At 60.7% G+C, this 20,240-nt stretch overlaps 1 protein-coding gene across 1 annotated transcript; it reads left to right on the plus strand.

Annotated features, from left to right (window-relative positions):
• Positions 1-810: 810 nt before the first annotated feature.
• Positions 811-19,914, plus strand: SEZ6L (seizure related 6 homolog like). The gene is given in 16 exon segments (XM_050906521.1): positions 811-1,684; positions 1,945-2,078; positions 8,744-8,936; positions 9,523-9,708; positions 10,170-10,335; positions 11,185-11,351; positions 12,412-12,606; positions 12,698-12,836; positions 15,331-15,527; positions 16,805-16,999; positions 17,124-17,315; positions 17,556-17,750; positions 18,469-18,501; positions 18,652-18,766; positions 19,026-19,128; positions 19,460-19,914. Coding segments are annotated over 16 exon segments (3,114 nt in total). The 3' UTR covers positions 19,490-19,914.
• Positions 19,915-20,240: the final 326 nt, after the last annotated feature.

Consider the following 20,240-nt stretch of genomic DNA (forward strand, 5'->3'; position numbering starts at 1 on the left):
CGAAGGGGAGCACGTGCCCGGGCAGCCCCGGGCCAGCAGCAGGGCTGGGGGCTCGCAGACCCCCCGTGCCCGGCTGGGCGCCCGCCCATGCCGAGGACAGAGACCCTGCATTTCGGGGTCTCGGGCTCCAAACCCTCCCAGGGGAGCTGAGGGGGCTGGAATTACAGTCTTTAAGTATCGCGCATTAAGCGCCTTCCCCTGGCAACTGCTGTTTCCATGGAAAATGTTGACTCTCTGCCTCTCGGAGCTTTCTGCAGCGTTTCGCAGAGCCGCGGTGCTGCTTACAGCTTGTTTTACACCGTGCACCGCAGCCCAATCAGACCCATTGGTGGTGAATAAATCTGTATTTCATGCAATTAAACTCCCTGGCCATAAGCGGTGGCAGTGCAGCTTTGATTACTCTTTCTTTCCCGCACGTTGCTTCGCCCAACACAAAAGGTTAGTGGCTGCCTAAGGAGAGACTTTGCAGAAGCGGGTGGTGTTTTGCCGCGGGAGGCCGGAGGAAGCCGGTTAATCGGCGTCTGTTCCCCGCCAGGCAGCAGCGTGGGGAAGACAATGGGAAAGAGCCGTGGCCTAATCAGGCGCTTTGAAATAGCCATATTTGCTGATGACAATTGCAAAAATAAAGGCTTTTCACAGAGACCGAGCCAGAGCAACAAGCTCAGCAGGAGTGAGTGAACCTCCCTGAACAAGTGACCTCTAGATAAAGAGACCAAATAGCAGCTCTGAAACGGCGAGATAAGGCCACTGAGTTTCAGCAGAAACCCAACTTTCAGGGAATCGGTGCAGGCTCATTATTGCTTTCCCATAATGAGCCCGTTTGGGAGAGCGGCAGGCGTTCAATCAGCCGCAGCTCCCCAGGGGGCTGATTTCGTGCCGCCGGCATAGCTATAATTTCATGTCCAGAATTGCCCAAGTCCCACTTTTCCCCACTTTTTTGCAGACAGCGGATCAGGGGCAGCGCTGGTCCCCACCAGCCCGGACCCTCTCGCTGCGGACGAGCTGGTGGACAAGATGGTCGGCGGAGCTGGGGAGCTCAGGCACGCCACGGGTTCGGCCGGCGGAGCCGGGGATCTCGGGCACGCCACTGCCCTCAACCTGCTGCCGGCAGCGGAGGACGGCACCGAGCCGGCGGCGGAGGAGACGACACTGCTGATGCAGAGCCACGTCCTGCCAATGCCCACCGCCACCCCTGACGCTGATGCAAAACAAACTTTCCCTGTTAAGAAAAAGCCACCTACTCTAAAGCAAGTAAATATGGCAAGGAAGCACCCGAGGCCCAAGCCCACCCTGCCGGGGCCCCCCAGGGCTGCCTCCCCAGCCAGCCCGCTGGGCTCCAGGCTCCCCATCGCCTCGCAAGAGCCGCACACACCGGCAGAGGCAGTGGCCGGGGCGGGGGACGCGGAGCAGAGCCCCCCTGAGCTGCCCTGGGGGGGCCAGGCCACCACCAGCCGCCCCACGCTGCAGATCTCCCCATCCACCCTGCCACCGGCGATCCCTCGTCCCTTCCCCGACAGCACGGGCGATGCCGGCGAGGCTCCGACCATGGCTCCCGCCAGCGCCGCTGTTAACTGGACAGACGGCGCAGAGAGAGAGGTGCACGGCTCCGCGTCAGAAGAGAGCCAAGAAACCACCACGTCCACCATCATCACCACCACCGTCATAACCACGGAGCCCACCCCGGGTAAGCTGCACCGCCCGCACGGGGCCGGGGAGCACGGGCATGGGGTTACGGCAGCTGATGGGGAGCAGCTCTGCGTGCGGTGCCGGCGGCACCGCCTGGCTTTGTGAGGCTGCCTAAAATCTTCTGCACTTCAGCGGGGTCGGCCGCTGGAGCAGGGATGTGGGTGCTGGGTTTTAGGGCAGCGGGAGCCCCCGGGTGCGGGAGGGAGCTGCCGGGTGAGCCGTTCCCCTGGGGCAATCGCTGACGTGCGTTCCCCCCAGTCCTCTGCAGCATGAGCTTCCACGACCCCGAGGGCTACATCGACTCCACGGACTACCCGCCGCTGCCCCTGCACAGCTACCTGGAGTGCACCTACAACGTCACTGTCTACACGGGCTACGGCGTCGAGCTCCAGGTGAGAAGCATGTTGGGGGGGGGATCGCCACGGCCTGACCCCCCTGCTCTGCAGCCGCAAATGATGCAAAGCACCCACGGCCTTGGGCACGGCTGCCCCGGGCACCTGCGCTTGCTAAAAAAACCCCTTCCCAGGGAAAATCTAGATTTTTCTTAGGCTGTGTAATAAATAAACTGTACGAGGGAACTGGTACATCCTGAACGTCAGCGATGATCAAAGTGGTAAAATGCCATGCAATTAATTTAACAACGAGGCACTGGCAGGCAATTTGCAAAAAAGGCACTCAGCCTTCGTGGGAAGGGGCGAAGCAGCAGCGCTGTCTCCAGCGTGGCCACCGGCCCTCTGTCCTCGCTCCCCAGCCTGCCGGGAGGTGTGCAGGCAGCCCCGAGGTGTGCGGGCAGCCCCGAGGTGTGCGGGCAGCCCCGAGGCACTTGGGTGGGCTGTCCAAGTCTCCTCTCCAGCCAGCACTTGCTTTGGACGGGTTTTGACAAACGGCTCCTACACCGAAGCAGGGCCACGTCCCTGACAATTGAAGGATAAAAGCCACACAGACAAGCAGGCATTTTGCAGCAAACCCCAGCAGCAGCAAGTATGCACGCTGCGGCAGAGAGCCAGGGATGAGTTTCTGCAGGAAGGCATCTGTAAATGCCGTGAGCTGGCATGCATGGGAGCATGGAGCTGCGGGCACGGCCGGCGTGGGTGCAGCACTCCGTGGGCCAGGGCTGCCGCCGTGCCGGCGCCGTGCAAACCCATCAGAGCGGGGGGTCTGGCCCAGGCAGACGTGCTCAGTCAGCTCTTCCCAAAACGCCACGTCCCACAGCCTGGCAAGGCTGGGAGCAGGGCAGGGGCCTTGACACGTTTCAAACACTGTCAGTCCACCATCTCCATGCTCTGGTGTGCAATCCTTTCTTGTTCTTGCGTTTTCCCCATGTCACCATTTGCATCCAATTAAAATCCATTAACTTTTAATCTGTGTAATTAAGAATGTGCATTAAAAAGAGTAGTAGTTCCAGCGAGCTTGTTCCCGCTGTCCCTCCGGCAGGCACGAAGGGCTGACCTCCATGGCACGACGTGGAAGCGAGCCCCGGTGCGGAGGTTGCCCTGGGAGCCGGCAGAGCCGGCACAGGGGCGAGCACTGGGATGTGTGCCTCTCTCGGACACCTTTCCGTGGCAGTAACTCTGTCTCCCCAAATCCGCAGGGTGTTAAAGACAGGCTGCTCCACTGTAAATTCGCCTCCGTCCATAATCCATCAGGTGACACCACTCCTGACCTCGCTCCATTGTAAGCTGAGATTTTAATGGAGCATAAAATTAGCCTCTCCACCCCCGAGCTTTGCATTTCACTTTGCTGATGCTTCTGAGCATTTCAGACAAATTAAATCACAACAGCAGGTCCGCACTGGCTGAGCATGGCCTCATCTGGAGCTGGCTGAGCATGCACCGTGCAGCCTGTCCGGCAACGGCTCCTGGGGTGCCCGAGATGCCCGCGGGCGGCCGGGCAGGGCTGAGCCACCCCAGCTGGATGGGCACCGGTGGGACCTGGAGGAAGATGGGCCCTGGGGCTGCGGGCAGCCATGCTGAGCGCTCCGGAGCTGCTGCCTGCAGCTGAGTGCAGCAAAACGCCTGCCTGTGCCCTGCCCCAGGGTGGGCAGCAGCTCAGCAGGGATTACCGAGGAGGGAAGGGGGCTGCCAGTCCCTGCCCTGCCACCCCAGCCGCTGCAGGGCAGCTCTGCCGGTGCCCACGGACAAGGACTGATGTGCTCCAGCATGGCAGCATCAGTGAGTGCCTGACCCGCAGCTGCAGGCAGCGAGCTCTGCAGAAGGCTTTTTAACCATTTAGGCAGCAGCGGTGACATGATTTATGTCCCAAGGAAGCTAGAAATAGCATTCATGGCAAGCAAGACAACAGATTTATCCCCTCTCTTTAGTTCGCGCAAAGGATGTCACACACGATACATGCTGATGGAGGAGGCAGACAGTGTGGTGCAGAAACATTGTCTGTGTTTGCATGCAAACCTGATCTTAAAATGCCAAGTCCACCCTGGACATCATCCCTGACCAGCGGGGCTGGTGCAGAAAGCTCTGGTCCCACATCTCGGACTTTTCCCCACCGTCACGGACAGGCTTTGCCGTAAGGACCTGTGCCCAGCTGCTCCCAACAAGTCTGCGAGACCAGCACGAAAGACCAGCACCCGAGGGAGCCGAACCTGGAGGTGTCCCTGCACAAGCTGCCAGCTGGCAACCAGCCCCGAACGCAGCCAGCCCCCGGCAGCATCCCAGCCCCCGGCAGCGTCCCAGCCCCTCACCCCAGGGCTGGGGAAATGGGGCACAGCGCAGCGGAAGGGCCAGTAATCATGGGGTTTGGGCTATCTCTAACCCTTGCCTCCCCTACCAGGTGCCAGGACCCACAGCAGCGCACGGGGAGAGCGTAGGGCCCCGGCGACCATCCCAGCACCGTGCCTCAGTTTCCCCACCTGTAAAGCAAGACCAATGGCCTCATTCTGTGCTGCTCTCCAGCTTGCACTTTGGGGAGTAATTAGCACAGACATGCTGGAAAGTGGCAGTCCTAATTCTGTATTATTTCCTACCAGAAGGGCTGGGACTGGAGGTGGCAGGGAGGACTGGTGACTGCAGGGATGGCTCGCAGGTCCGGGGTGCAGAGTAAGGGGTGTGCTAGCTGGCACGAGCGGCTGACGGATGGTGGGTACCGCTGCTCGTCCCCGATGTATCAGCCTGACTGGGGGCAATGCCCATGCCCCAGCCGGGTGGGACAGCCATTACCTCCCCGCTGCTCCCCCTTGCTTTGCCTGGTGCTGACAGACTCTTTCCCATCACTTTTTAATTATTTCACCTGTAGAAGCGCTGCAAGCTTCAGTGGCTCTGAGGCTAATTGCATCAGGCAGGTGCTGGAGTAACGCAGTGCACCTTCCTCAGCTGCCTCGCCGTGATGGGGATAATTGGTTAACATCTAAGTGACTTGGATTTAACTCACAGCTCCTGTAATGGAGATGGGCAGGGGAGACCTTGCTGGGTGAGGAGTGGGGCTGAGCTCTCCTGCCAGGATGGTGTGATGCAGAAGTGACCCACGGGGGATTCCTTTTTCTCACGTGGGTTTGCTGGGGCTGAGCTGGGAGCTCTGGAGGCCAGACCTGCTCGGGGATGCTGGTTTGGGAGAAGCTGGGCTGAGCTGGGAGCTCTGGAGGCCAGACCTGCTCGGGGATGCTGGTTTGGGAGAAGCTGGGCTGAGCTGGGAGCTCTGGAGGCCAGACCTGCTCGGGGATGCTGGTTTGGGAGAAGCTGGGCTGAGCTGGGAGCTCTGGAGGCCAGACCTGCTTGGGGATGCTGGTTTGGGAGAAGCTGGGCTGAGCTGAGGGCTCTGGAGGCCAGGCCTGCTTGGGGATGCTGGTTTGGGAGAAGCTGGGCTGAGCTGGGAGCTCTGGAGGCCAGACCTGCTCGGGGATGCTGGTTTGGGAGAAGCCAGGCTGGGCTGGGGAGCGGAGCTGTGCAGGCACTGCGTTGCTCTGTGGTGGGGTGGCGTGGGGAGCTGGGTTGGACGGGCTCTGCGTGGAGCCTGGGCTGGTGCACCCCTCTGTCACGAGTGGTGCACGGTCTCAGTGGGTCCTGCTGGAGGCTGGCCATGAGGAAGGATGCTCTGGAGAGCATGGGGAAGGTCTCCCCCAGGATTCAGCATGCGGCATGAGGAGGGCAGAGCAACTGATGGTGAAGCACTACCTCGTACCTCTGCGAATCTTGTTGAAGGCATCTGCAGGAGAAAAGAGAAGCCCCTGGGACAGGAAGGCGCTGACCCCGCATGGGGGGGGTCACCTCTCAATGCAGGGGCCATGGGAGAGCCTGGTGGTGGCAGGAACGATTGTGGCATTGCAGCCTTGCCCTGAAACAGAGACCGGGAATGCAGAGCCCTGGGGCTGCTCCTGCGCAGCACTTGGAGCCATTCAGGAGGCCACGAGGACCCTCCGCTTCCTTCCCTTGCACCCTTTGGAGTCAGACCCTCGCTTGCTGCAGGGGAAATCTGCCTTTGATGAGGAGCGGGCGCAAAGCCTGGATATCAGGCATGGTCTCAGGAAAGGCTGCCAGCAAACCTGCCTGGTGCTGGGAGCTGCCCAGGGCAGTGAGAGCTCGGGGTCCCCACTGGCTCGCTGCTGGCAGCCCCCCGCATCCCTTGCAGCATCCCGGAGAGAGCTGTGCCTCAGCCTGCCTGCCCCCGTGCCAGCCGGGCTGCACCATCGCAGCCCTGGGAGCCGCGGAGCAGCCAGCCCTCCGAATGCTTAGTTAAATTATATTTATTTTTAAAATTCTTGAATCTTCTTGGCAGGAAATAGAATTTCCCTAAAGAGATTTTCTGGTGGGTGAGCAAGGCTGGCAGCCTGAATCAAGGATCCCTCCTGTCTTCCCAACAGACTCTTTAGGAGCTGACATTGGTGCAGTCTTTGATTAAAGTAAGAACTTGTCCTCCCCAGCCCCTGGCAGGAACTCGCGCATATGGTCCCTCTCGCAGCGGCTGACGGTCCCTGGCGTGAGGCCACTGCATCCGTCTGTACCCACCGGTTACTCCGGAGCGGACGAGGTCCTCTGAGGATGCCTGCCTACCTGGCACTGGCACGGGGAACGGCGGGTCCTTCGCAATGACATCCCTGCTCCGGGCTCTTCTGAGCCTGGGTTTACAGGAGGGGGAGGCTGACAGTGGAGCCGAGCGGCGTCCCCACCCTGCAAAGGGCCGGGGAGATGCCGCAGCGTTCAGCAGCTCCCTCTCTTTTGCAGAGCTCTGCCTGCTCGAGCTGCTCCTCTGAAACTCCTTCCCAGCGGCAGAGCTGGGATGGCACCCCAGAACGTTTCTCTTTCTAATTTGCCAGAGTGATTCGGTGCTAGATAGCGTGCTTGATGCTAGTCATCACCAGAGGAAGCTAGCTGGGGAGCAGGTTTGTCTTTGAGTGATTTCAGAACAAAATGTGTTAGAAACACCCTGGAAATGTCTCTGCAGTGATTCAGACCCAGCTTGGGAAGCAAAACTCTGCCCCAGTGGGAGCTGAAGGGAAGTCACTAGCATTGTAGGTAGCCCATTTAGCATCCCTGGATCCTGCGCTCCAAATAATTCATCCCTAATAACATTTAATTCATTCCATTTATTAATAATTAGATCTGAGCCATCCCACCAGACGTGATGTGTGCACGCTGTGCTGGGGAGGCACGTTTTCAGGACAAAACCTGGAGAAGAAGACATGCCCCGGGGCAGGTCGGGGTCTGGGGCACACACTTGGCCCATGTTTCCAATGTGCTGTGCAGCGCCCATGAGGACCGAGGACTGCTTTCCCCTGCAGCGAGGACCGGAGACTCTCTGCAGTGACCCAGCACCCTGCTGCAAAATAAGGCAAAATCAGCTCCTCCTGGGTTAAAAGCGTGGGCTGGGGTGAACCCAGGCATGCTCTGACCCAGCCTAGGGGCTGCTCAGCCCAGCCCCGCAGCGAGGACCAGGCTTTTCCAGGCACTGTTCAGGGCTTATGGACCTTTGGTGCAAGCAGGGAATTAATTGACGGGGCTGGGGTCGCTTCTCCCGAGGAAATCTGGCTTCTTCCAGCAGAAGGTCAGAGGATGCCAAGTGCTGCGGGTGGCTCTGTGCGTGGTACCAGTGGCCTTGGAGCCGGGCACATCTCTGCCTCGTGTGCCGGGTGGGGGGGGACGGGCACGGTTGTGACAACAGCAACAAATCCTTCTAGTCACAACATCGTCGGGAGCGCTCGCAATTACCGGCTAAGGCTGTGGTGTGTGCTAAATATAGAGCCCTGGTCCTCGCACACTTAAGGAAACAAATGATCTGATGAGCATCTTTCTGCAGAAATATGAGCCCATTTATTAAGCTAAATGGACGTGAAATGCAAATGTGAGGTTACTTTTCAGCTATTTCCAAATAATAATTAAAGCCTTTTGGGACTACTCATTAGACGCATTTGCCGTGTGACTCCCCATCCACTGCCCGGTGTGGATGAGGGATCCTGGGGAGGATCCCTGGTGCATGGGGTGGATGGTGAGCACCAAGCCCTACAAAAGTACCCTGGTTTGGTTGCAGACCTGTGCCAGAGAGCCCAGCCCTGGCTGGGACCGGTGAGCTCAGGCCATGGCCGTGCTCCGTGCTATGGTGCCTCAAGATGCAGGTCGGCTCCCAGGGCTGATGCGGGTGCAGTTGGGGCCCCACCACTACCCTGACCAGCGACTCATGGTACCCCTCCATCTTCCTCCTGTCTCACCCTCACTGTCTCTACCCGCCTGCCCAAATCCCCCAGTTTCCGCAGGAAAGTAGATGTGGGTCAACTTGTGCTGCACAGGAGTATCCAGCTTTGAAACGTGCCTCAAGCGAGCGGCTCTAGCTGCCTGCGCCTGCTGTCCCAGGGGAGGGAGAAGGGGTGAGCGGTCACGGGGGTCCCTCGGGCTCGTGCGGGGCACAGATTGCTCCATCGCCGCTGAACAAGCAGGTCCTGTCCCCAGTGAGCTGCCGGTGCTCAGAGCAGTGCAGAGGGAAGGCTGTGGTGGTGCAATGCTCTGTGGCTGCGGGCTCTGTGTGTGTTTGGGGCTGGGACATGTCTGCTCCCCTGGCACCCTGCCGGGATCCCCGCCTTCGCCGCTACAGCTCACGGGTCTCTGCTCCCACCCAGGTGAAGAGCGTGAACCTGTCGGACGGGGAGGTGCTCTCCATCCGCGGGGTGGACGGCGATGCTCTGGTGGTCCTGGCCAACCAGACCCTGCTGGTGGAGGGCCAGGTGATCCGCAGCCCCACCAACACCATCTCCGTCTACTTCCGCACCTTCCAGGACGAGGTGGTGGGGACCTTCCAGCTCCACTACCAAGGTGGGTACCTCCCCGCCGCGGGCGCGCAAGGAGGGGTGGGATGGGGCATCAGTCCCGCAGGGCTCAGCCCCACCGGGCTGCAGGGGTGGAAGGATGCCGGGCTCTGCACTGCCAGACCAGCCGGGTTCCTGATTCACCGCGTGCCTGTGCTCAGAGCATCGGCTGGGGCGGGGGCGATCAGCAGCTCGTGTCGTGCCCTGGGCAGAGGGTTCAACGTGCACCGACGTCCCGGACCCCAGCGCTGGCTGTGCTCCTCACACCCGCCTTGCCCTGTTTCTGTCCCCATGCAGCAGCTCTTCCTGCACAGACTCAGACTGCAGGTCTATTTTTTCCTTGAAGAGCTATAAAAAATAGATGAGTTCAAGCAAATTCTTTTTGAAATAGAAACTAGGTCTGGGCAAAAGCAGTAACAGGTGGAGAAGCAGCAGCGTGGTGGTTTGTCGGTGCGCCGCGGCCAGCACCCGGCAGCGGGGTCTGTCCGTGGCACCATGGGCACATCCAGCATGTCCTCAGCGCTCCCCCCTCGACTGCGGGGTGACTCGGAGCAAACAAGCCCTAAGCTCTGAAATGTGTGTGCTTGTTCCAGTGTTTATGCTGAGCTGCAACTTTCCACGGAGACCTGACTTCGGAGACGTCACCGTGATGGATTTGCACTCAGGTGGAATTGCTCATTTTCACTGTCACCTGGGCTACGAGCTGCAGGGTCCCAGGGTGCTTACGTGCATCAACGCGTCGAGGCCACACTGGAGCAGCCCAGAGCCGATCTGCTCAGGTACGCTCCTCGTTAGTTAGCCTTAGTGCTAAGAAAAACTAGCATCCCCAAGGAACAAAAATTAGAGTTGCTTTCTTTGTGCCATGAGTTGAATGCGGTCCTGGGAGCGAGTGAAAGCAATGCCCAGCTCTGCACACAGTGCAGCCCGCGGTACTGCAGGTTTTCACATCGGTGGCAGCAGAATCTGCCTCCTAATTAGACAGGTAAGGAAAGAGAATGATAGATTTTATGTGTATGTGTGAACATATACGTTTATGCATAAAACAAAGCAAAGCCAAGCCAGGCAAGAGGTTCATGAATTAAAGACTGGTGAGAAAAGCTGGGCAGGCATCAGTTCTCCGTCGAGCAGAGTGCTTCATCGCCTTTGCTGTGCAGAAGCCCTGGGTGCAAACGCCTGCCCGCACTCTTTGCCTTGCCCTGTCACCTCGCCGTCTCAGCGGGGCTGTGCTCTGTGTCGGCAGCGCCCTGCGGCGGGACGGTCCACAATGCCACCATCGGCCGCGTCCTCTCGCCCAGCTACACGGGGAACCAGTCGAGCAGCATGTACTGCGTGTGGGCGATCGGGGCCCCCCCGGGCCAGAAGCTGCACCTACACTTCGAGAAGCTCCTGCTGACCGAGAAGGACAGGTGAGGCCCCAGGAGCCGCTCGTGTGCCCGGGTGCTGCTGGCCGGCGGCGAGGTCTGCACCGAGCCCGTTTCCCTGCACCCCCGGCACTGCAGAGAGCTTTGCTCTGCCCGGGGTGAGGAGGGGGGAGCTTTGCTGGGTGCTCAATATACCACAGCTTGGAAGCTCCCAGTGGGTCTCAGCTCCCGACCTGAGCTCGGGATGCAGCACAGGGGAGGCTGGCAACCAGGGGATGGTGGGGATGGAGTCAGAGAAGAGTCCCGGTGCAGAAGAGCCGGTCCTTGATTTAGGTGTTCAAGCGCTCAGGAGGCATTACAGGTCTTGGAGCAAAAAGAGCTGCAAGAGGCAGGCGCAGAGCACCGGCCCCTGCTATCCCGAGGCCCTGCGCTTCGTGCCAGGGGATCTTGCCGGTCTCCTGATCCCACTAGCTGCGGGGTGATGCAGTGTGCTGTGTCACACCCGTCCTTTCCTCCCCCCAAATACCCAATGCCCAGCACTGCTCAGCACCACAGCGCAAGAACCTGCAAGTCCCATGCTATCAGCATCCGTAACACAAAGCACAGGCTTATGGTACTGATGCTTGTGTTTAAACAGCATTAACATTCAGTCTGGTAACAGACAGTAAAGCAGGTTTATGGTTTGCAGTAAAATCAAAGAATAAAGCCCCTGTTTATGACACAGTAAAAGAGACTTATCTGGTTGGTGAATTTTTGTTTGCACAATTTCTTTAAAATGCCATAGTCCGGGATCACCAGAGAGCGGGCACTGGTGAGGAGGGGGGGGCCGGGCAGTGCTCCGGGAGGGCTGCGAGGACACTTCTCCCATGTAACGTGCCGTGTCCTCTCGTGCAGGATGGTGGTGTACAGTGGGGACACGAACCAGTCTGCCGTCCTCTACGACTCACTGCGCGCCGACAGCGTGCCCTTCGAAGGGGTGATCAGCGACGGCTCCTCCATCAGGATCGACTTCCTCGCGGAGGAGCCCGCGGCCGCCACGGCTTTCAACATACGCTTTGAAGGTGATGTGCTCTCATTTCAGTACCCCTGAGAGCAGCAGGCCAGCCTCAGCCAATGCTCCCGGGCCTCGGGATGTTTGGGCAATTAACAGAGATACGGCTGTAGGAAGGGTCTCGGCTGCCCCCGGCACCAGCAGACCCGGTGCTCCACTGTGCCACTGTCCCCGCATCGCTGTAGGCACCCATGGCAACCTAAACCTCTCCTGGGGCTGGAGCAGCTTTGGGGAATATGTTTGCCTAGCAAGAAATAGGAAAAGAAATAGTTAAATGCCATTTATTCCAACAGAAATGTTTGTTAGTGAGCTGAGTGTCTCCTGTGCCTGCTGCGGGCCAGCCCTGGGGCAGTGGGTGCTGTGTCCAGGATGGGGCCCCTCCAAACCCAGGCTGAAAAGGCCATTGGTGCCATGGGAATCGCACAGCCTGCGGTGACCATCAACACCAAAAGCCCAGTCTGTCCCCTTCCCTTAGTCCCCGTAGCGCGGCACCACTGGGCACCGAGCCCACACCAGCCGCAGGGACCGGGGCTGTCCCGGCTCCTGCCCTCACTGCACCGCTTGCTCACCAGGCTGCCTTCCTCCGGACCCACCAGCAGCTCCTTCGGGGACGGGGCACTGGGCAAGCCCTGGGCAGCTCACACAGATTTGCTCCAGTTGTCATTTAAGTGCATCCCGCTGCCGGGATCAGTCCCGCGGGAGCCCCACGCCTCTGAGCAAGCTCAATAATGCGCAGTAATCCCAGGGGAGATTGCTCAGCAAATACAGCAACTGGCAACACAGCAAGTGCGTTACTGATGCTGATACACAATGGAAGTGGGGTTTGGTTAAGCCTGCATGGCTTAGGACAGATAAACTGTTGTTAATCCTAATTGCCTGTAAAATACGCCATGGAAGAGGCCAACTGTGCACAGCAGGAATGGAGGGATGGGTTTCTAGCTGGGGATGGCGGCAGAGCCCACGGCTCATCTAGCAAACCCCCAGAGCTGAGGGTGTGCGGAGCAGGGGAAGGCAGAGCTCCCCCCAGCCAGCTCCGTGCCCCTACAGCTAACGGGGGGTTTCTCTTCCAGCCTTCGAGCGGGGCCACTGCTACGAGCCCTACATCCAGAATGGGAACTTCACCACCTCCGACCCCACCTACAACCTGGGCACCACCGTGGAGTTCACGTGCGACCCCGGGCACTCCCTGGAGCAGGGCCCAGCCATCATCGAGTGCGTCAACATGCGGGACCCGTACTGGAACGACACGGAGCCGCTGTGCCGAGGTCAGTCCCCGCGCCACGGGGCGATGCTGGGCAGCGGGTGCGAACACCCCTGGGAGCCCGGCTGAGCCCTGCCTGCCTCTCGCTCCCGCAGCCACGTGCGGGGGGGAGCTGACCGCCGTGGCTGGGGTGATCCTGTCCCCCAACTGGCCGGAGCCCTACGCGGAGGGGGAGGACTGCATCTGGAGGGTCCACGTCAGCGAGGAGAAGCGGCTCTTCCTGGACATCCAGCTGTGAGTAGTCCAGACCTCGGTGCCTGTCTGTGCCCCACCAGTGCTCAGCCCACTTCGCTGCAGTATCCCGACTCCCCCCCACCCCAGGGACCCACACCGTTTCCCTGTTCTCCCCCTCGGAGCTTTCCTAATCCCCTATGACGTACTCATCACCCAGGGGGAGGTCCAGGGCAGTACCGAGTGCTGCTCCCTGAGTTCACAGCGCTGTTACACCATCCATTGCAGTAGTTAATTGCTCCTGAGATGGCTTCTGAACTCCTCGGGAGCAAAGCCGCAGGGAGCAGTGCCACAGCAGCACGTGGCCGCGTGCAGCTCGGAGTGACACGCAGCACTGTCACGAGCTGGTTCATACGGGGCTAGGAAAGCCTAGGGACATCCATGAGCTGGAAACCTCTGCTTGGTCTTTGGGCTGAATGCGATACAGGCACTAAGGGAGGGCGAGGGGCAGGCGGAGGCTCTGCCTAGCCCTCCCTCCTGTGCCCTGCCTTCTTTCTCTTGTGGGACCAATATGTCTTCACAAAATGCATCGGTTCCCCTCCTGACTGCCAGCCCACTCCCGTGCCGTTCAGCGACACGGCTCAGAAAGCTGCAGGGAGCAGAGCAGAGCTGCGCAGCAAGCCCTGGCTGCACTGTCCAGGCACGGCAGCGCTCGCTGCATGTGCCAGGGGTCAGAAGGGTACGGGATTTGATGCCAGGCTGGGAGCCCTTGGCATGATAATGCTGCCGATGCAAAGGGAATCTCCTTCGATGCTATTTTGGGTTTTCAAGAGGAGGGCGTGTTTCAAGCAGGGGCTTAGACTCATAAAGATTTTAAAGCTTTCTGTAAAATCACAAGTCAGAGCTCCCAGTGCACCTCTCCCAGCTTTGTGGGTGCTTGGGCCGAGCAGAACTGGAGGCCAAGCAATTTGAAGTCGTCAAACATAAATGTCACTGAGAAAATCATGTTTGACAGAAAGCAGAGATTTACTACAAATGTCAGCTTGCCATGGGGATTAGCTGGGCGCCTTCCAAGAACATTCTTAATAAAACATTTGGGGATCGGCTCAAGCGTCTCCAAACAAGGCTGAATTAGACAGGCCGACATGCAGGGCAGGGGTCCCGCAGTGACCGAGCACGTCCTGGGCGCACAGGTATTGTGCACGCACAGCCGGCCGGATCCTGCCCATGTGCAGGAGTCCTGGCTTGGCTGGGAAAGTTACTTCAGCCTCAAACCTGATGGAGACTCTTCCTGCGGGGCTGGGAGCATGCTGGTGCTCTCCCCCTGCCCCTCTCCCCCATGGAGAAGGGGAGGACGCCGTGTCCCTGCCCCAACCCCTTGCTGCCCCAACCCCTTGCTGCCCCAGCCCCTTCTGCGCTGCCTGGTAGCAGAGCACTGGGTGCTGGCTGTGCTCCCCAGCGCTGGTGAGCCTTGCCGGCACGCAGGATGAGGCAGGGTGGCGAGCAGGGGACGGCGATGTCCGTGCCCATCCTTGGGGTTGATCTGACCAGTTCACCCACGCTACCAGCACGGAGCAGGCAGCCGGCGGTGGGACTGCAGGGGCTGCAGAGGCAAGAGAAACAGCCTGGCAGCAGGGCTGGCAGCCCCGGAGCAGTGTTTCCCGCGGGGATGCGCAGCCATTGCCTGCCCTTTGCCTGGGAGCAAGGCGAGAGGGAGCCCCTCGTCCCCTCCCGCTCAAGGGGCAGCCGCATCCCTGCTGCAAGCGGGGCGGATGGAGGCTGCTGCCGGTGCTGGCCCTGGCTCTGGAGCCGGGTTTGCTGCCTGCTCGGCGGGATCCCAGGCATCCCCGGCGGAGCCGCTCCGGTTCCCCGCGCCATCCGCGGGCCGCCACTGCTCTCTGCTGGCCGCGGGGGACGAGCGCCGTGCCGCCGCCGGTCCCGGCCGCTCCCGCCCGCCGGGGCCGCTTCCCGGAGCTCACCGGCTGCCGGCCGCCGCAGGGGAGAGCCCCGGGGGGGGGGGGGGGGGGGGGCTGCAGCAAAGGGGGGCCGCCGCGGTGGTCCCGGGCTTTTCCTGCGCCGTGGGGCAGGGTCCCGGTGAAGCCGGTGTCGCTGCATGGCGGGGCTTTGGGCCGCCCGGCCCCACGGAGCCGCCGGCATCTCCCCGGCCTTCGGGGTGGTGGGCGAGGGCTCGCTCCCTCCTGAGCCACCCCCAGCTCTCAGCGGGGAGGATGGAGCCGGGGCGAGTTACGGGCTTGCCGGTTGAAAACCAGCGCTGCTGACCCTCTCGGTACAGGCCAGCACCACAGTGCTTGCCCAGCCTGCCTGGGGGATGGGATGGGATGGGATGGGGATGGGGATGGGGATGGGATGGAGATGAGATGGGATGGGATGGGATGGGATGGGGACGGAGATGGGGACGGGAATGGGCCATGAGGCAGGCTCACTGTACCGCAGTGCTGGGGCAGGTGCTCACCTCACCGCCCCTTGAGCCCGGCACCATCGCGTCCTGCCCGGGCTCCCTGCCCAAGCTGCTCTCTAACCAAGCTCTCCTTTTCAGGCTGAACCTCACCAACAGCGACATCCTCACCATTTACGATGGGGACGAGCTCACCGCTCGCATCCTCGGGCAGTACATCGGCAGCAGCGGTCCCCAGAAGCTCTACTCCTCCAGCCCCGACCTCACCATCCAGTTCCACTCAGACCCTGCCGGGCTCATCTTTGGGAAGGGACAAGGATTCATCATGAACTACATAGGTAGGGAGAGCAGGGTGCTGGGTGCGTCCCCTGCCCTGCCACTGCAGTGCAGGTGGGCACCGTGACACGCAGCCGGACCAGGTTGTCCAGGTGCCGGGTTTGGAAGCAGAGAGAATTGCTGTGACACCAGCGCTCCTCTCCACATCCCACCGAGCTCCTGAAACCCCCAGCCCCACTGCAGGTCTCTGGGTCAGTCAGTTCTGGGGTGTCCCCGAATGTCTCCCCTCTTCCAGGCTGGCAAGAAGGCAGTGGCATTTTTGGTCCCTGTTAGCCCTGGTCTGGCCCAGTGCAACTACGGAACAGAACAGGGAAAGAAATTGCTGGAAATAGGGATGCAGGATCCCCCCACACTCTGTCAGGCATGAAGCTGATGGTACTGAGGCACTGCAGTGAGGTGTCCTCCTAGGAGAGGTCACTGAAGCCAGTCCCCGGGTGGGCTCCTGAGATGGATGTTCCCAGCTCACAGCTCCTTGTTCCAGAGAGGCTTAGACTACATCTGGAGACGTCTGTTTGCATCGTCCTTCGGTGCAGCCATGTCTGCCAGACTGGGGTGGCTGATGCCCAAGGAAGGGACAAGGACTGGGAAGGGCACTTCTTCCCCACGGCTGCCTGTGGTCTCGCTGCCTGCCTCTCCCCTCACCTGTCCTCCCCTGGCAGACTTCTTCCAAGCGTGTTTTCTTTCCACTGCTGACAGCTCTGGTTACGACAAACAGAGAGCAAGCTGCAATGCAGATCACCTGCGAGGCTGCAGGTCCCCTCCTTGGCACACTGCAGCACACGCGGCCAGGCTCAGCCGTGGGCACAGCGCTTGGTGGGCACGGGCACGGGGCTGGGGTGAGCAGGGCAGAAACCCCTCACTGGAGCAAACCAGCCGTGCCGTGACTGTGACATCTGCATCGCTCCACTCCTGCGCCTGCAGCCAGAGCTGAGCCTGGTGTTCCCAGGTTGCTCTTTTTATCCTGACCCCAGCAAAGACACTGCCCTGTTTTCATCAGCACAGCCCTCCGCCTGCTTTTAGGGTCAGGGCTGGTGAGGCTTCAAAGAGCCCCTGTTACCCACTGCTGCCCTGCTGCCCCTTCCCTCTGCCCAGGGGATGCCGCTCGTGGACCGGGCTGCTGGCTGTGGCCGTGCTGTTTGCGGTGTGTGGGGCTGAAGAGCTCTCGGGGAGGGACAGGCATTTGGTGAAGAGCAGCATGTCCACGTGCAGCGGCTCCAAGGAGGGCTGTGCTGCGGGGTCTCACTCAGTGGGTGACAGCCAGCATCTCTCTTGGCTGCAGAGGTGTCCCGCAACGACTCCTGCTCCGACCTGCCCGAGATCCAGAACGGCTGGAAGACCACGTCGCACACGGAGCTGGTGAGAGGGGCCAAGATCACCTACCAGTGCGACCCGGGCTACGACATCGTGGGGAGCGACACCCTCACCTGCCAGTGGGACCTCAGCTGGAGCAGCGACCCCCCCTTCTGCGAAAAGAGTAAGTGCCCCGAGCAATGTGCTGCTGTCCCCATCGCATCCCCGTCACCCACACCACTTCGTAACGGCTGCTGGTCCCCGCTGCCGTGCTGGGGCTCCCTACTCAGACGGCCTCTTTTCCCCAGTTATGTACTGCACGGACCCGGGTGAGGTGGAGCACTCAACCCGCCTCATCTCCGACCCGGTGCTGCTGGTGGGGACCACCATTCAGTACACGTGCAACCCCGGCTTCGTGCTGGAAGGCAGCTCGCTGCTGACCTGCTACAGCCGCGAGACGGGGACGCCCATCTGGACCTCGCGGCTCCCGCACTGCGTCTGTAAGTTCGGGCAGCTTCTCCTGCTCTCCCGCAGCTCGGCTCCTCTGCTCGGGGGGGGTGCCGGGAAGCCCTTTCCTGCGGCCAAGACCTTCCCCAGCCGCGTGGGGTGGTGCAGAGCTTTGAGCTACCTGAAAGCGCGACGGGGTGAGATCTTGGGTGCTTCCCTGCTGCCTCCCACGCTCCTTCTCTCCCTCGGCAGCCCAAGCCCTGGGGCTCACCCCGGGATGTGTTCCCTTTCAGCCGAGGAGTCGCTGGCCTGCGATAATCCAGGACTGCCGGAAAATGGCTACCAAATACTTTATAAGCGCCTCTACTTGCCAGGAGAGTCCCTGACCTTTATGTGCTATGAGGGCTTTGAACTCATGGGGGAGGTTACCATCAAATGCATCCTGGGCCAGCCGTCCCACTGGAGCGGACCCCTGCCCATCTGCAAAGGTAACGGCGGGGGGCGGCTGGGGGGCACGGGAACCTCAACCCAGGACAGCCTGGGGACCTTCGTCCGGCTGCAGACCCCCAGCGGTTCTCTAGCTGGGAGCTAAACTCATCTGAGACCTGGGTGCTTTTCTGGATTTGTGCTGAGCAAGCTCTGCTGCCCCAGGGAGGGGGAGCAAACCCTCTGGCCACCGTGCTGGCGGTGTGGGGCATGCTGGGCGTCGCTTGCTTTTCTTGCTTTGTTGCTTCCCGTAGCGGTTTGCCCAGGCTCAGCAGGGATGGTCTCCTCGGGCACCCACTGAGATGGGAGAGCTCAGCCCCAGGGAACCTCCTAGGCGCTGGTCTAAATAAGGCCTGGGTTTAGTGCGCTTTCTGGACACAGGACAATCCTCCCGTTGCCACTAAACTGCAGAGATGAATTGTTCTTAATTACTACTTAATGGGAATCCGTGGAGACCTTGTCTCTTGGGCAGTGGGGCTCTCTGGAGGGTACCACCGCCCCAGGCAGAGCCGTCCTGCCGGTGTCTTGCTTGCCCAGCCCGCTTGGTCCCGTGCATTCGCTTACAAAGACTGAGAGTTTATTCAAAACCGAAAATTGGCAGCGTGGCTTGGGACCAAATCGGGCAACGAGACCCCCGGCGTGGGCTCCCCACGCAGCCAACAGCTGCCGGCACCCAGTCAAACCCAGTTATGTGCCAGTAACTCTCCATTTCTCTTCCAGTGAATCAAGACAGCTTTGAACATGCCCTGGAAGGTGAGTGACATGCATTTGCTGGATGAGCCCTGCGCAGGGCCCTCAGCCCGAGCCTGTGTGGAGCCTGGGAGGAGGGAGGGGAGAAGCAGAGGCAGACAGGGGATGACAAGGTGCTTGCAGATGCCAACATAATAGATCTTGTCCTTTTAGTAGCAGAAGCTGCTGCAGAGACATCGCTCGAGGGGGGAAATATGGCCTTAGCCATATTCATCCCGGTGCTGATCATCTCCTTGCTGCTGGGAGGAGCGTACATCTATCTCACAAGGTGGGGCGTGCAGTCGGGCTGGGGGGCCGGCGGCAGAGCCCCGTGGGGACATGGCCAGGGCTGGCTCAGCATCGCCGTGCCCTCACCGGCCACACGCCCCGGGCACGATCCTGGGGAGCCGGGCACCAAGCTCCCACTCTGGGGTCCCTGGGGTGCTGACGGGGAGCCGGGATGGGGGGGACGTGGGAGGACGGGGCTGGCCGTGCTTTGTTCTGGGGTCGTGCCGTGCAGCCCGGTGACTCTTGCGTCTCCCCCACAGGTGTCGGTACTACTCCAGCCTCCGCCTGCCCCTCATGTACTCCCACCCCTACAGCCAGATCACGGTAGAAACGGAGTTCGACAACCCAATTTATGAGACAGGGGTGAGTCCTGCTGCACCCGTTCCTCCCTGGGGACTGTCCTAACTGGGAAGCGCGGGTTTTGCCGGGCGTGCAGCAATAGGACGAGTCCAGCCATCCTGATGCGGGAGCACTGAGTCATGGGGCAGGAGGCTCCATCCCTGTCGGTCGCTCCCGAGGGGCCGGGTGGGCTCCAGCAGGCAGGAGGAGGCAGAGGGGGCTGCGGGGTCCTGGCAGGGAGGGCACCGCTTCCCTGGGAGCAAAACAACACCCGGGGCCTCTCTTGCCGCCCGGGAATGGCGAGATTATCCTGAAATGCAGGTGCTGCCCTCAACTGGCTTTTCCTTCTTTTCAGGAAACAAGAGAATACGAAGTTTCGATATAAGGACAGCGGTAAGAGAGTCTCCGGCTGCGAACTTAATGTGCTCTCATAGAACTTCCTCAGTAACTAATCCAGAGACCACGTGGAGTTTGGTTGGACCCCCGGACCTGCTGTTGTCTTTCCTTTTGCCTCTTTATTGAAGATTTTACTGTTTTCTTCACTGTATTTATTCTATTTAAACTGCGATAGGTGTGCTGCAGAGCCCTGGGCGCAGGCAGCAGCGGGAGCTGGGGCAGAGCCGGGTCCCGGCGAGGCCAGGGCGGCGTGGGGGCACCCGCTGTCCCCCCCTGCACGGCGGCACGTCCCGCGGCACTGCCCGCACACACGCAGGGGGGATTTTTGCGGTTCTGATGTTGTTAAAAATTAAAAATGTCTCCATTGCAAGAGCCTGCAGTTGATTGCTGGGAGCTGAGGTAGGCGCAGGGTTTGCCGCAGGGTCCTGCCGGCGCTGCCAGCCCTCCCCAGCCCGCAGGTCCCGGCTCCCCTCGTCCCGAGCGGGAGCTGCAGCCGGGGGCTCGGGGGCTCGTGTGCCGCCGGCGCAGGGACCGTCCTCACTGTGGGGAAGCGGAGCACGGCTCAGGAAAGCTGCCGGCCGGCGCGGAGCCCTGCTTGCCGCACCGGGGAGCAGGGCATGGCCTGGCACGCACGAGGTACATGCCGCTTTCTTTTCCCGCTTTGCTTTGGATGCTGGAGAGGCAGCAAGCCAGGACTCACAGCTCTACGGAGAAGCATTAACCAGTGACCTCCAGCAGCC

This window comes from Gymnogyps californianus, chromosome 16 (genome assembly GCF_018139145.2).
Source record: "Gymnogyps californianus isolate 813 chromosome 16, ASM1813914v2, whole genome shotgun sequence".
Taxonomy (NCBI): Eukaryota; Metazoa; Chordata; class Aves; order Accipitriformes; family Cathartidae; genus Gymnogyps; species Gymnogyps californianus.